The following is a 15042-nucleotide window of genomic DNA, read 5'->3' on the forward strand; positions in this document are numbered from 1 at the left end:
TTTCAGCTTTGGAGATATCAGCTGCGAAGTGAGAGAGTGAAGTGTCCTTGAATTAGGAGCCAGGCTGCAGCACTATTTGAAAAAATAGGCGATACCAAGCAGAATGGATTAAGAGGAAATAAAACGCAATGAACAATGTTTATTTATTTATTACTGAAATGGAGTTAGGAGTAATGGCCTAGTGTTTCCTCTCACTTGGGTATCAACTGAGTGCTATGATTTCCCTGTGCTCACAATTGAGTTACTTACTGGTTCCTTCAAGGGCAAGGGCAGTGTAAATCACCATTCTCAAACCAATTAGTGTTGTTTGCCAGTGAGAAACATTACCTACCTGAACTGCCTTGCTATAGAAAGTTTGAAGTCTCCAGAGCTATAGTCCATTGCGCCATGTGAATAATTCCACATACAGATGAACTGCTGCAGGCATTTCCAAAAACTTTTGATTTGACAACAATATCCCATTGCCAAATAGTCACTGAGAACTGTGTGTTGGAAATATCAATTGGCATTGGCTTGCTTTTGCTTTTTACAGTATTTAGTAGATTTCTTGCATACCTTTCATGATAGGGTCCCAGTGTGGGTTTTTGTTGTTGTTTAGTCGTTTAGTTGTGTCCGACTCTTCGTGACCCCATGGACCAGAGCACGCCAGGCACTCCTGTCTTCCACTGCCTCCCACAGTTTGGTCAAACTCATGCTGGTAGCTTTGAGAACACTGTCCAACCATCTCGTCCTCTGTCGTCCCCTTCTCCATCTTTCCCAACATGAGGGTCTTTTCCAGGGAGTCTTCTCTTCTCATGAGGTGGCCAAAGTATTGGAGCCTCAGCTTCAGGATCTGTCCTTCCAGTGAGCACTCAGGGCTGATTTCCTTAAAAATGGATAGGTTTGATCTTCTTGCAGTCCACGGGACTCTCAAGAGTCTCCTCCAGCATCATAATTGAAAAGTATCAATTCTTTGGTGATCATCCTTCTTTATGGTCAAGCTCTCACTTCCAGTGTGGGTTACAACAATGTAAAAATACAATATTAAAATCAGAACAATTAAGAATCGGAAAGAGGGGTGTCTTCAGCAAACAAATAAAGTTATACGGTGAAGGTGGCAGGTGCACCACCATGGGGAGGGCATTCCACAGCTTAGTGGATGCTACAGGGAATACCTTCTCCTGGGTCTCCATCCCCAAAACTCTGAGGGTGACAAAACTAATTTGCCACACAAGTGGGTCTGTAGGGTAGAAGGTGATCTTTCAAATATTGAAAAATATTGTTGATATAGTTCAAAAATAGAGAGGGGGCCTCAAATAAGGTACAAGGAAGCAGGGGCATGCATTGTTTGCAGCACCTGGAAGGCTCAGAAGAGAGACCTTATATATTGCACCCTCCAAGACTACACCCTAACCCTAGCTGCAAAGGAGTTCCAGGGATTGATTACTCATGAGAAGACCCTTATTCATGAGCCACGGGGAGACCCTTGGTGTGAACACACATACTCCGCTGCTGCTCTTTGGCCTGAGCCTTTTGGTGCTGGGTGCTCTCAAGGACTGAGGGGTGGCTCTACCTGCTCCTTGACAGCTCCAAGAGCTTTTCAGCATGTCTCCTGCTGAGAGGACCCCTCCAAGGGATCCTCATCACCAGTTCTAGGGCACCCCGACTGCCTCTCCGGATCCTTGGCCTGTGGCGTGTCCGGTTCATCCTCTAAGGCCTCAGGTCCTGGCACCAGGTCAGTACAGGGCATGGATACCCCAAAATAGTCAGAAGATTGGGAAAACAGGGAACAGTTTAAATAGTATTGCTTACTTTAACTTTAACTTGTCAGTTAACTTTTCAGTTATAGGAAAAAATAAAGGACACCTAGTATATTTGCAGTATTTCATGTGAACTGATGTGGCATAGTGCTTTTTATATAAGGCTAGAACTATGAAGACCCAAATCCCCAGCCCCCAGCCCCAGCAATAAAACTCACAGAGTGACATCTCAAGATTATTGTGAGGGTAAAATGCGAGCTATAAATTATGAGGAAACTGTGGACGAAAGGCGAAGTAAGGAATGCAGTAAGCTTAAGCAGTTCGTAATCAAGTGTATGACGTGGCTTGCACTCCTGAGATAATTCATTCTCACAATATGTGTAGAATAGTTCACCCAGTGAGCTTCTTTACTGGCAGGAAATAGGATGAAGGAATTACTCTCCTTTTTTCAAAAAAATTGCTCATTTTGTGGGATCATTCTGCTCGGTGTTCTACTCCACTTGGATTTTAGTTGAACTAGGAAAATTTATGCAATTCAGGAGCATGTAGAGCTTTTCCACAGCTCTCATTTAATTTGTAGCTTTCTGTCAGTAGTAGCAAAATGCAGACTAAGAAATTAATGTGATACGAAGTAATCCTGAGGTGATGGTAAGTAATATTCCTTTGGTGCAATGTTCTACTGATGTGCATGTCCACTCATTAATATTGGTAAAGAACATACAAATAGGCTTTTGATTTAGTTGCAGATACAATCAAATCAAGATTACCTATGGTATTTTATCAGTGCACATGGGCGAATATCAGCAAAACGCTGCACAGGAAAAGAATCTTGGAGCCAATGCAATGCCACTTAGTAACATCATCTGTTACTAAATTTGATTGGCTACGTGCAAGTGAAAGCAATGATGAATGAGGGCGCTGAAAATTATTCCAACTCAGCGCCTTTCCTTTGGACAAAATACAAATTAGCATGTTGGCTCCTTGCAATGCCTGGCAGTTTATTGTGCCACATGTCCAGGAGGAGTAGGCACTCCTAGATACTTGAGGCATCCAGTTGTTTTGATAATTACTTTATAAATTATATGCATTCTAGGGATCTTTGGAATCTTTGTGGAGTATTATTTCTCTCATCTATAGTGGTATATGAAACCATTATCCTGAAAAAAGCAGTGGGAAATTGCTTTCCACTTGTTCGAGTACCACCAGGAAAAAACCCCACTGCTTATACCACACAAGGAGATTAATCAAAGGTATCCAGTACCAGCATTGGTTTTTTTCTAGAAGAAAAGCACTGAGTATAAGGAAGAGCAAATGGCTATTGTTATCCACTCTTATGGCTTCTGCATTATCTGCCGTTTGCTCCACTTTTTAGATGAATGCAGTTTCTGTCAATTTCTAAACACACAATAATATTTGTTTCGCAGCAGGAATTCCTGCCTTCTGTGAACTGGTTAGTTGCTTGGATTAATTACAGCCTTTCCAATTTAAACAACAATTTAAGATCTTGAAGTCAACAAGGGTTCATTGGTACAGTTTTCCTTAGTTTGCCTTTAAATTAAATTTAATATCAAGTTGGGTGGAGAAAGACAAAAATAGAATAAAGCACAATTATTTTTGTGACTGCTTTTTTTTACTGAGATGAAAGGAAGTTGAGGATCAGAACACTGAGGTAGGAACAGTATAATTTGATTATAAAGTAGTTCAGATCGGTTTTTAGCTTAAATTATACACTGCCATAGAAGATGGGAGCAAGGTCTAAGTAAGTTTAGGTTTCAGACTAAGCCCATTCCTTCCCAGATTCATCTCTGATGTTGCTATTTTCAGCCCCTCCACTGGCAAAATTACTCTACTGATAGAGCTATGCCAACAGAATATTCTACTTGTTGGAATCAAGACCCAAGTTTGGGGCAAGTACTGTTTGGTTGAGAGAACCTCAGCAGATATTTAACATCACAAAACATGCAGCAAAGCAAAGCAAGGAAATATAGCCAGTAAAACCTTTAAAATGTTCCCTCTCCAGTGACTCCCCAAATGTCCAGTTTTAAAAGCTCCTTCCAAGTTTTCCCCAGCACAGAGATAGACTGTACATTTGGCAAGTCATAAAGTGGTTTACTTACAAAACCCTTCAAAGGTCAGAGTATGCAATCCGAAAAGTTGCAAAGGCAGTCAAAATGTTGCTTAGTTACAGAAGGTAAATGTTTCTAAACTATTGGTAGAGGGGAAAATGCTACTATTAGACTCCATTCTGGTCTGAAACAAAAGAGGCTGGTTAAAGCCATGCTCTGAGCTCCTTACAAACTGAAGTCCACATGGGGGGGGGGGGAGAGAGAGAGATAACAAAGGCTAGGCCATTTGCCTCCTCAATTAGGATCATTGCTCGTTTGAGTGGGAAATGCATCAAAATGCAGCATTTTATAAGAAATAGCAGGATAGTTGCATGATAGATATGGTTGTAGCTAATGTAACACATACAGTGCTTCCTAAACCAAAGGTGAGAGGTGAGAGTGCACTGGGTGCAGAGTAAACTGGAGCATGCACACAGGATCAATCTTTCTGTTCCTCTGGCTAGATTGAAATGGTAAAGCTGTTTCTCAGTCTCCACCCTAGCAAATAAGTGTGACCTACATTCCAATACAATGGTACCTCTGGTTACAGACGGGATCCGTTCCAGAGGCATGGCCGTATCCCGAAAAGTCCCTAACTGGAGGTGCCCTTCTGCACATGCGCGCAGATCGCTTCTGCGCATGTGCGTGCGGCAAAACCCGGAAGTATACACTTCCGGGTTTGCCGCGTTTGTAACCCGAAGATTACGTATCCAGAGGGATACGTAACCTGAGGTCCCAATGTGTCTAGGAACACCAACTGATCTTGATTGCCCACTAATTAGCATTAATTAGCTCTTATTACAAGGCATCAGTGACAGAAATCCTTCGGTTGTTTTTTGGGAAATCTGTGCTGTTGATTTTAAGTGGGGAAAGAATGCTTTGTTACCAAAGTGAAACAACATTAATAGATAAAACCAGAGTATTTTAAAACACTATCATGCAGTACACCTATGCAGTACACACATACAGGATCAGAAATAGTGCTCAGAAGCCATGAATGTGAGAAGCTTAAGGGGACCTGGACCCATGCCTGTCATGAAGCCTAGGGCCTGACAGTAGTGAGTGATTTCTGCCTGCACCACAGGAGCTGACAAAGGGCACTCAAGCAGGCTGCAAATTGGGGGGTGCAGTGGTGTATGGCTGGATGTGTCCACATTGCAGTGAGTTCATTGGCTCCATTTGTGGTTAGCATGTGGCAGTTGCAGTCCCAGATTGTATTTTCTGCTTCTACTTTGCTCCTGCTCAGAGCACTGCTAAAATGGCACATGTATGTAATGTTTTGTTCCCTTGTTCATACTGTTGTGTTATGGCCATTAATATAGATGGAACAAGGATTGTTTTCGTTTGTAATCTTCCTATGCCTATATCCTAAATATCTGATCCCCCTCATTATTTGGCCCCTAAACACCCAATGCACACTTGCTACATGCACTTAAATCTCATGGATGTTAAGCACACATAGTTTGTTGACTGGTACAAAAAAAAGGGGGGGGGGAGAAGCTCTTTGGTTGTTTTACAATAACATTTGAGTTGTGTCAGATTTTCCATGATTCTTATTCTGCAACATCAGTAAAAGGCAGCCTTATCTGTCCTTTCCAAGCTGGTTTCATCCTAGTGACAATGTACTGTAGACGTCCTTGGAAATATCTACAGACTTACAAGGGTGATTTTTTCTTTTGATAAGGGAAGTTCAGAACAGCTTGTTGAGCATGAAAACATCGACAACTGACTTCTATCACGTCAGACTATTTGTATATTTAGCCCTATATTGTCTGCTTTGACTGGCAGGGGCTCTCCAAAATCTCTTCATTTTAATTAGACGTGTGTTATTGCTAGTGTGTGGGACGCAGGTGGCGCTGTGGGTTAAAGCCTCAGCGCCTAGAGCTTGCCGATCGAAAGGTCGGCGGTTCGAATCCCTGCTGCGGGGTGCGCTCCCGCTGCTCGGTCCCAGCGCCTGCCAACCTAGCAGTTCGAAAGCACCTCCGGGTGCAAGTAGATAAATAGGGACCGCTTACCAGCGGGAAGGTAAACGGCGTTTCCGTGTGCGGCTCTGGCTCTGGCCAGAGCCACGATGTCACGCTGGCCACGTGACCCGGAAGTGTCTCCGGACAGCGCTGGCCCCTGGCCTCTTAAGTGAGATGGGCGCACAACCCCAGAGTCTGTCAAGACTGGCCCTTACGGGCAGGGGTACCTTTACCTTTACCTTATTGCTAGTGTGTACTGTTTGTAGGCAATTGGCAGCCCAGTATTTTTTGAATGATGCAAGAAAGAAGAGTTGTAGTGTTAAAGTTATATTAGTGACTGTTCCAGGTTAGGGTTGCAGGTTAAATGACCATAATATAGTCGTACCTCCGCTTACGTATCCCTCCAGTTATGTAAACTTTGGGATACGTAAGTGGCAAACCAGGAAGTATATCTCTGGGTTTTTGCCCCGCGCGCATGCGCAGAAGTGCTCTTCTGCCATGCATGTGTGCGCAGAAGCAGTCTCTCCGGTTCCTAAAGCCTCAGGATCCGGCCGTCCTCCGGAACGGATCCCATCTGCAACTGGAGGTACCCCTGTATAAGGCCAAGCTGTGAAGGCATTCAGCAATATGTAGCAATGGAGCTTGGAGATTGCAAAGTGATCCTTCGAATGTTACAAACATATTACCATTTTCATCTGTGAAAGGTTCTAAATATGTGCCTATATAGAGGCTGTCATGAATTTGGACCACTTTACTTAAGGAAACTCTTTGTTGGAGTTTGGTAAATATATTGCAGTGGGAGGCAAAAATAGTCTGGTAAGACTGCTGGGTTACAGGATAAAGACTAGGGCCATAAAATTTCCCCAATGTGCAATTATATATTTTCAAAATCTATTTTTTTATAAAAGCAAAATCCAGTTCAACAGCATATCGATATTTGAAGCAAGCAAAAATTGGTCTGATCTTTCTTGTTTATATCAATATTGTCTAAATATTGAGAGTTCAACATTAGGATAGAGTTGCTGGACCTACTTAATTTTCTTCTTTGCATTCTAAAATGCATCATCATCTAAGTGATGCTTGCTGCAAACTGTGACAGAGCAATTTGAGGCAAAAAAAGAAATAATGATAAGAAATCATTATTTGCTGTACTCTAATAGAGCTTTAGAAGCCTCCGCTGAGATTGGAGGTCATTTAGTTGACACTGTGGAAATACATAATGACAGACTCCTTTTGTCAAAGAACTTTCTTCTAAATTGGACACAGGAAGAAGGAGAGAAGCAGGAAACCCAATTTTGTTGATATGGACCAGGATAATGATGACAGTGATACCTCACTTCTTCATGTATTTATTCACATATTTGGAATCACAAATAGTTTGCTCTTTCTTAGGATCCCAGCCCACACATGCAGGCATCAACATGCCAACATTCCAAATCCAAACAGAAACTTAATTAGGCAAGTGAAATGTAAATTGAGGGAGGATAATTCATATTTCCACTTTTAAAATGTCTTCTAGAATGTCACTACTCCAAGTCTTTGGGAGCTTCTGATTCCTTGTTTCAGATTCCCGGCCTTTTATGAAGCAATTGCGCTAATCACTGAGTAAGAGTCTGAGGGCAGTGTTTGTTTCAGTTACAGCAAACTGCTAGGCTCCTTGGCAGACTTCCTGGCCTTTTCATAAAAGAGATTTCAGGATCGAATGAAAGTTGCATATCTTGTTCCATGGGATTATAGAGCTGCATTATCAGTGGATAATGGTAGTCATGCTCTGCGCTTTCTGCATTTTATGACCTGCCTTCCAGAAACACAAGATATGCTATTTCCCAGGGGGTTGTGCCATTAAGTGAATCCCCTAGCCAATGGATAAACATTAATAAGAGGTATGTAGTCCCACGAGTAGACTATCTGCTGCTTTTTTGTTGGTTAATATTTAATTGAAGGTCAAATAAAATATTAAACAGGCAAATTATTTTGTTGGATGTGAGAAAACAGTATCATTGGCTGACATTGGCTGACAAAAATGACTCAGTGATATTTACAAGAGCTGGAACAAATATTCATACACGGTGATGGAAGTGTGAACCGAACGCACACTGTACGCATCACTATCCTGTTGAAAAACATCCTGTGAGGAATGTAGATGGAGCTCTAATTCTCTGTATGAAAATTCAATATTAATGGTATTAAGGAAAAGCAACTGGTGTATTTACATAAAGCACTCATTACCCAAATTTCAACTAATAGTTACTTCAAAGAATGTAGTGGTATATCACTTTTGCACAGACGCTTTTCTAGGGATGTGTAAATCCTATCATATAAGGATATTTTCCTATGTAAGCTGAAGGAATATGCTGTGAAGGAAGAATCTAAGGCTGCAGCTCTATTTCTGTGCTAATATGAATTATGTGACTGTACCAGATGAAATATTTGTCTGGAAAATGCAACACATCAATCAAATTGAGTGAATATTCAAAAATATACGTGTGTTTTTAGTGTTATATGTCAAATTCTCGTGAGATATTAATCTTTTTTAGGCTCAGAGGCTTCCTGTGATCCCATCCAGTCTGACATAAGTTTTCTTGCTAACAGACCTGTCTACAAGTATAAATATTGAGGATCAAATTAAATATCATCCAGGGGATCTGGGATCAGGATCACTGTTGCTGTTTCATTAAAATGATAGTATCACATGGGGCTGCAAATTTGGTCAGAGAAGCTGCATTTGTGGAGGATATGTCAAACCCTTGCCCCTCTGTGCCACTCCCCCAGTTTTCCTGTTGTACTTATAGCAGAGGTCACCAATGTTGTGTCTGTGGGCAATAGGGCACCACTGAGGTCTTCCATTCATGCCAGCAAAGCCTCTGAGCTCCTTTCCTCACTGCCCCTTGGTAATGAGGTGGTGAGGGTGGCTACCTTGGTTACATATAGCTGAAGGAAGACTCGTGCTCTTGCCCATGTCTTCCAAGGCTCAGGTGAAGTCTACTGGATCTGACATTCCCCCCTTAACCCTTAGAAAAGTGAGGTGTGTATGTGTGCGCAAGTGTACATGCTTCCCCCCTTTATGTCTCCTGATATGTGTGGGGGTTGGTCCAGGAAAGGGGCAAAGAAGTAGCAAGAGGGGGTGGTATCCACTATACTCACGAAAAATTCATATGTCACCTAAAATGGTTGGCAATCCCTGACATTTTCCCATTGTGGCAAATAGCAGCTTTGGTGGTTAGGGGTGCTTTGGAGTGGGGAACTGGCAAAAAAGAGGACAGCTCCCCATCCCATCAATAAGACTTCCCCAATCAAATTAGCTGCATTGAAGTTTGTTTGTTTTTTTAATGCTGGAGGCTCTTTCCTACTTTATGTCCAGTTGAGTCCTTAAGTGCTTCCCCATCTGTTTTGATTACTTTTTTATGTTAGAGTGGGAAGTGAAATATATTAATTACAAAAACTATGAGATAATGCAACCAGAGGAGGAAAACACTTTTGCAATGACATCTGGGTCTGGATTAAATGAAATAATTGATAAAGTGATATATTTAATGAAGTGATGAGCAATCTGTGTTCCCATGCAGTCTGACAGACTTTCTGTTGAGCCAGTGAAACGCCCACAGACATCCATTGCTCCGGACCAGGAAAGTAATAACAACTGCAGAAATTCTCCTGTGTGTTTCACACATCCTTGGATTCCTTCTATAAGAGGAATGCATGCATGTGGCTTCTAAAAGGTGTCATATTAGGGTTTGAAAATGTCTTTTTGCAGCTGTGCAGAACAGCAAAAAATCTTTTCAAAGGTTTGAGTTTATCGAACTATGGACAGGCACTAACCCACTTAAAGAAAACAAAACCCTTTAATCTTAGCTGAATTCTCCGTGGCGAAGTATAAGAGCTAGCTTCAGCATTTTGTCCAGAGCTCATTAGTATATGTGTCTGAGAAAGAGAATTTTAAAATATGTTAAATAACTGCTTTTTCTCACAGATAATCTCTGTGTATCTGGCTATTGCACATTAAAGTCCCTTAAAGGTAGGTGTGTTTGCCTGTTTGGAGTTCTGCAAAGGAATATTCAGCTCTCACTAAGTAAGGGTATCAAATGTGCTGGTGAGTCAGATAACAGGTGGTGCTGAAGGAGAGCAACTTTCCCCATTTGTATGACACAGAGGACTTGCTGTTTAGTCTAAGCACTCAAGTGTTTTTTTTTATCTTCCTCATGTTTGTGTTTATCTTCGAAGCTGCAAAGCTCAATTTATTTAAATGTATTCCAGATTGGAAATGAAAATGCCCTGTTTTCAATTTCACTTTCCTTGAACTGAAAAACAGTTTCTATAATGGATGAAAGCATAAGTAATAGTTCTCAATTAATTTTTATTACTTCATAGGTGTGTGTGTGTGTGTGTGTGTGTGTGTGTGTGTGTTCTTGTCAGATAAAAGTTTGACAGAGCAGTGTGAACAAGAGCCCCTACCAGAGGCTGTTGGGCTAATGGCATACTTATTAATATTCATGAGGCATCTCATTTAGCTTGTGCGCTCGGGATTTGATTAAAGTAAGGACTGCCGCTATTGCTGCTGGAGCTGGAAAGAGCCTTGTGGGTGACACGGCTAGTTCTGTGGAGCCAGCTAATACTGTAATTTTGTGAAATCTTCACAGGGCTGTTGTAAAGCCTTCTGTGCGACGGGCTTCTGTTTTTAAGCCCCATTTCATGGTTTGGTGATGGAATAAATTTCAGTGCCTCTTGCTCCATTTTCTAACGTGTGCTCTGTATTTATTTCTTAAGGTCTGAAGGAAGAGATGATCATGTAGATGCCAACAGCCTGGGTGCAGCATAATGGGAAACGGTGAATGGGGTAGAACTGGTCTGCAACCTTGAAAGCAGCCATTCTGTGGACAGAGACACATCAGTCATTCCTCGCTTTCTCAACTGTTACTACTGGCGGCATAAAGTGGATTCGTTCTACTGTTTAGGCCGGAACTTGAGTTTCCACCCTTGCAAATTTTTGAGCTGCATACAGTGCAGTGTGGAGCAATACCATCAGCAACAATGGGTGACATGACAAATAGCGATTTTTATTCAAAGAACCAAAGAAATGAGGCCAATCATGCAGGAGAATTTGGGTGCACGCTTCTGGATCTGCGCTCCCTCATGGAACTTCGAGGAACAGAAGCAGTAGTAAAAATTAAAGAGACATATGGGGACACTGAGGGCCTCTGCAGACACTTGAAAACATCGCCAACAGAAGGTAGGCAATGATATAGTTTTCTTTTCCCACTAGAGCCAGAGGTTCAGGGCTTTTTGTGTGTGCATTGCTGTAATCCTTCTTTCGCAAAGCAGGTTTCTGTCGTACATTTTATTTTACATGCTTCAGAGAGGAGCAGATTGAGACAAATATAGCCACTGTTAAAGCTTGTGTTGTACGAGAATCCAAAAATAGTGCTGCTCTTATAAAGTTGTTAAATATGCTAACTTGATTTTTAAAGCAGAATTATTTTTAGAGAAATGCATGAGAAAAATCCTTGAAGAATTCCATTAAATTCTCTGCTAGGTCATACATGCAATCCTGCTCAGTGTATCCATGTGAACGACATTATTTTTCTTATTATTCTTGCTATTCTGCAGTATTTATACCTTCTGTTCATATATGCCATCTCTGTTTATGTATCTGCATTTGTTTTGGATGCTTGAAACATTGACCTGTATAGTCTGTGCCACAGTCTGACAGACAGTCACATAACCCACCCACCCCCACCCCCCCGTAATCACCTTTGGACACTTTATTCATTGTGCCCCATTTTAGTGCATTACACAAAACATCCTTTTTCTGTGTAGGGAAAGTTGCTTATAGTAATGTAAATGACAGTTTGATTAACAAATCAGGAAAGCAGAAGTACCAAGATTTATCCCTATTTAGATTCTGAACCCAGTTTTGTTTGTTTAATAGTCCATGTCTCTGTCGCTGTTATTGTATTATGTGATGTTAGGTTAGTGGAACTGTTGACAATGGCCATTTAGCCTAGCAAGAGTTGGGACTGGGAACTTGCAGCCCTAATTTTAGGTAAATTTTATTTATAGGTATATGTGAGGTTACACTTTTGGGGCAGACCAAGAAACAAGGCCAGAAGTACATGAATCAAAACATTTTGCTTTATAGGCTTGCTAGCTTGTAGTTCATTCCGAAGTAATGATAAGAACAATGTGCTATTTGAAATAAACATGGGAGTCTTTATTAAAATAGAAACCAGGCCACATATTTAAATACTTTTTCTTATACTTTGAAGTAACTATCATTCTCCTTATTCTCATATTAGAGGAAGTATGGGTTAGAGAAAATGTTGGTTGTACTGTAGGAAACCGTGGTCTGTTTTAAAACACCTTGCTAGACAAAACTTTTTAGCTATTAAATTGTCATGAATTAATACGCTTTCAAATGAGGTCCTTGTTTTAACTTCAGAACAATATAAATATACTAAGCATGGGGGGGAAATATACTTTCTATACAAGATACGTTTCTTTGGACATTTTGTTTAAGCTGTTGAAAATATGTAGTACTATATCATGAAATGTACAGTATCTGGCACGTAGATTTAGTGTGCATTGGCCATGGTTTTGTATGCTCTGTGAGAACAATTAAATATAGCAATATATTTGAGACATTTAAGACCAAACTCTTGGGATGTGTACAGTACAATCTATAGTTCAATTTTTCAGTTGCATAACCTTGTTGCGAACACAGTACATAGTTTAGCTTCAGAAGGATTCTATATTGCATTATTTACGGAAGAGGCAACGATGAAGAAATCTAATCCTGCTTAGCAGAACAGGCTATTCAATTCCATTTAGTCTGCAATACAAAGTAGTTCAAAAGTAATCTGTATTTAAGGTACGAGTACCAAATTCCATGTGTGTTGTGAACGATGGAAAGGAGTGAAGACTGGTAATTCCACAAGGGATTCAGAAGCTGATGCCTTCTACAGTATCTTGTCAATTAGCCTATGTACTAGGAAAGAGCATATCAAAGGCTGAAGTATACATAATACTGAAATATATGTTTGGCAGGATTTCTAATAGGCTGGAATAGTGCAGCTTAGACAACAAATACTATATAGAATGAAGGTTAATAATTGTGCACTATTTTTTATAGTATTAAGGTACAGAAGTAGACCCAGTGTAGCTTCACATAATGAAGAATGAAAATATGACAAGCAATAAGATTAAAAATCTGATTGCATGAAAACAGCTATATTTTTGCTTCTGTAGTTCAGGTGGCTTGGGCAGTAAATGTTGATGTGACCTCCAGAACTGCAGGGGTTGAAACACAAGTAAGTAGTAGTTGCCAGCTGACTGTTGAAGCAAGAGTAAAAACAAGATCCAACAGGGAAAGGTCCTCAGCTTTAAAGCAATGTGTTTTAAATGTGAATGGGATGGGGAAAGATTCGGGTGAAAGGATCAACAGAAGTTTGGATTACATTATCTGTGATTTCTTCCTACTCTATTATTTGGAATTTTTCACTGAGTTAATCTACCGTGGGGCATGGAATCTCTCAACTGTTTATGCGATCCCTAGACTTGGCATGTGATCTGTTGACTTGGCTTGTGACATGTTTTGTGGAAACTGTTGAGATACAAAAGGTGCCCGCTATCTGTACTTTCGGGAAACAATTGAATACATTCTTGTTTCACCTGGTTTTTCCTGCTGGTTTCTGCCTTAGGTGCTTATTTTGCACTGTTTTAAAACATACCTTCAGCTTTTTTTGTATTATTTTTTTAAAAACCTTATTTTTAGCTGTAATGTTTACATAATGCCCATCACTTTTATTCTCTAAACAACAAATATAAACATAATAGAATTCTCTTACTTGGTATATTTTTGTTTTAGTGGTATTCTGTTACAATATGTGGCTTGATAATGCTATTAGGAAGACACAGTGGTAGCTGTTCCCACATCTAAAGGTCAGGTTTTCTTTCAAGAAAAAAATGTGCTGTTTTCAGTAGTAAAAGCATTGAAGTCACAAGAAGTGGCAAGAACTGTCATCCACGGGGTTGACCTCCGCTGGAATGAGACTCTCCATAGCTTAAGGGTACTCCTTGGTCCAACATTGACAATGGAGGCTTAGGTGGCCTTGGTGGCTAGTAGTGCCTATGCCCAGGTACAACCTATTTTCAACAGAGATGACTTTGCTACTGTACTCCATAGTTGGTAACTTCCAGATTGGATTGTTGCAAAGTGCTCTGCATGGGAGTTCACTAGAATCCAAATTGCAGTATGTGGCTTGATAATGCTGTTAGGAAGACCCAGTTGTAGTTGTTCCCACATCTGATAGAATCATAGAGTTGGAAGAGACCACAAGGGCCATCGAGTCCAACCCACTGCCAAGCAGGAAACACCATCAGAGCATTCCTGACATATGGCTGTCAAGCCTCTGCTTAAAGACCTCCAAAGAAGGAGACTCCACCACACTCCTTGGCAGCAAATTCCACTGTCGAACAGCTCTTACTGTCAGGAAGTTCTTCCTAATGTTTAGGTGGAATCTTCTTTCTTGTAGTTTGGAGCCATTGCTCCGTGTCCGCTTCTCTGGAGCAGCAAAAAACAACCTTTCTCCCTCCTCTATGGGACATCCTTTTATATATTTGAACATGGCTATCATATCACCCCTTAACCTCCTCTTCTCCAGGCTAAACATGCCCAGCTCCCTTAGCCGTTCCTCATAAGGCATCGTTTCCAGGCCTTTGACCATTTTGGTTGCCCTCCTCTGGACACGTTCCAGTTTGTCAGTGTCCTTCTTGAACTGTGGTGCCCAGAACTGGACACATTACTCCAGGTGAGGTCTGATCAGAGCAGAATACAGTGGCACTATTACTTCCCTTGATCTAGATGCTATACTCCTATTGATGCAGCCCAGAATTGCATTGGCTTTTTTAGCTGCCGCGTCACACTGTTGGCTCATGTCAAGTTTGTGGTCAACCAAGACTCCTAGATCCTTTTCACATGTACTGCTCTCAAGCCAGGTGTCACCCATCTTGTATTTGTGCCTCTCATTTTTTTTGCCCAAGTGCAATACTTTACATTTCTCCCTGTTAAAATTCATCTTGTTTGTTTTGGCCCAGTTCTCTAATCTGTCAAGGTCGTTTTGAAGTGTGATCCTGTCCTCTGGGGTGTTAGCCACCCCTCCCAGTTTGGTGTCATCTGCAAATTTGATCAGGATGCCCTTGAGTCCATCATCCAAGTCGTTGATAAAGATGTTGAATAAG

General features: G+C 41.0%; 1 protein-coding gene across 18 annotated transcripts in view; it reads left to right on the forward strand.

Annotated features, from left to right (window-relative positions):
* The window catches only part of ATP2B2 (ATPase plasma membrane Ca2+ transporting 2), a 361888-nt gene that overhangs the window by 203246 nt on the left and 143600 nt on the right, over positions 1–15042 (forward strand). For all 18 annotated transcript variants that reach the window (XM_079967266.1, XM_079967269.1, XM_079967264.1 and 15 more), the window contains one exon: positions 10573–11035. In XM_079967266.1, coding sequence (XP_079823392.1) covers positions 10837–11035 — 199 coding nt within the window. In that variant the 5' untranslated portion in view covers positions 10573–10836. The remainder of the gene's footprint in view (positions 1–10572; positions 11036–15042) is intronic.

The sequence above is a fragment of the Podarcis cretensis genome (genome assembly GCF_951804945.1).
Source record: "Podarcis cretensis genome assembly, chromosome: 2".
Taxonomy (NCBI): Eukaryota; Metazoa; Chordata; class Lepidosauria; order Squamata; family Lacertidae; genus Podarcis; species Podarcis cretensis.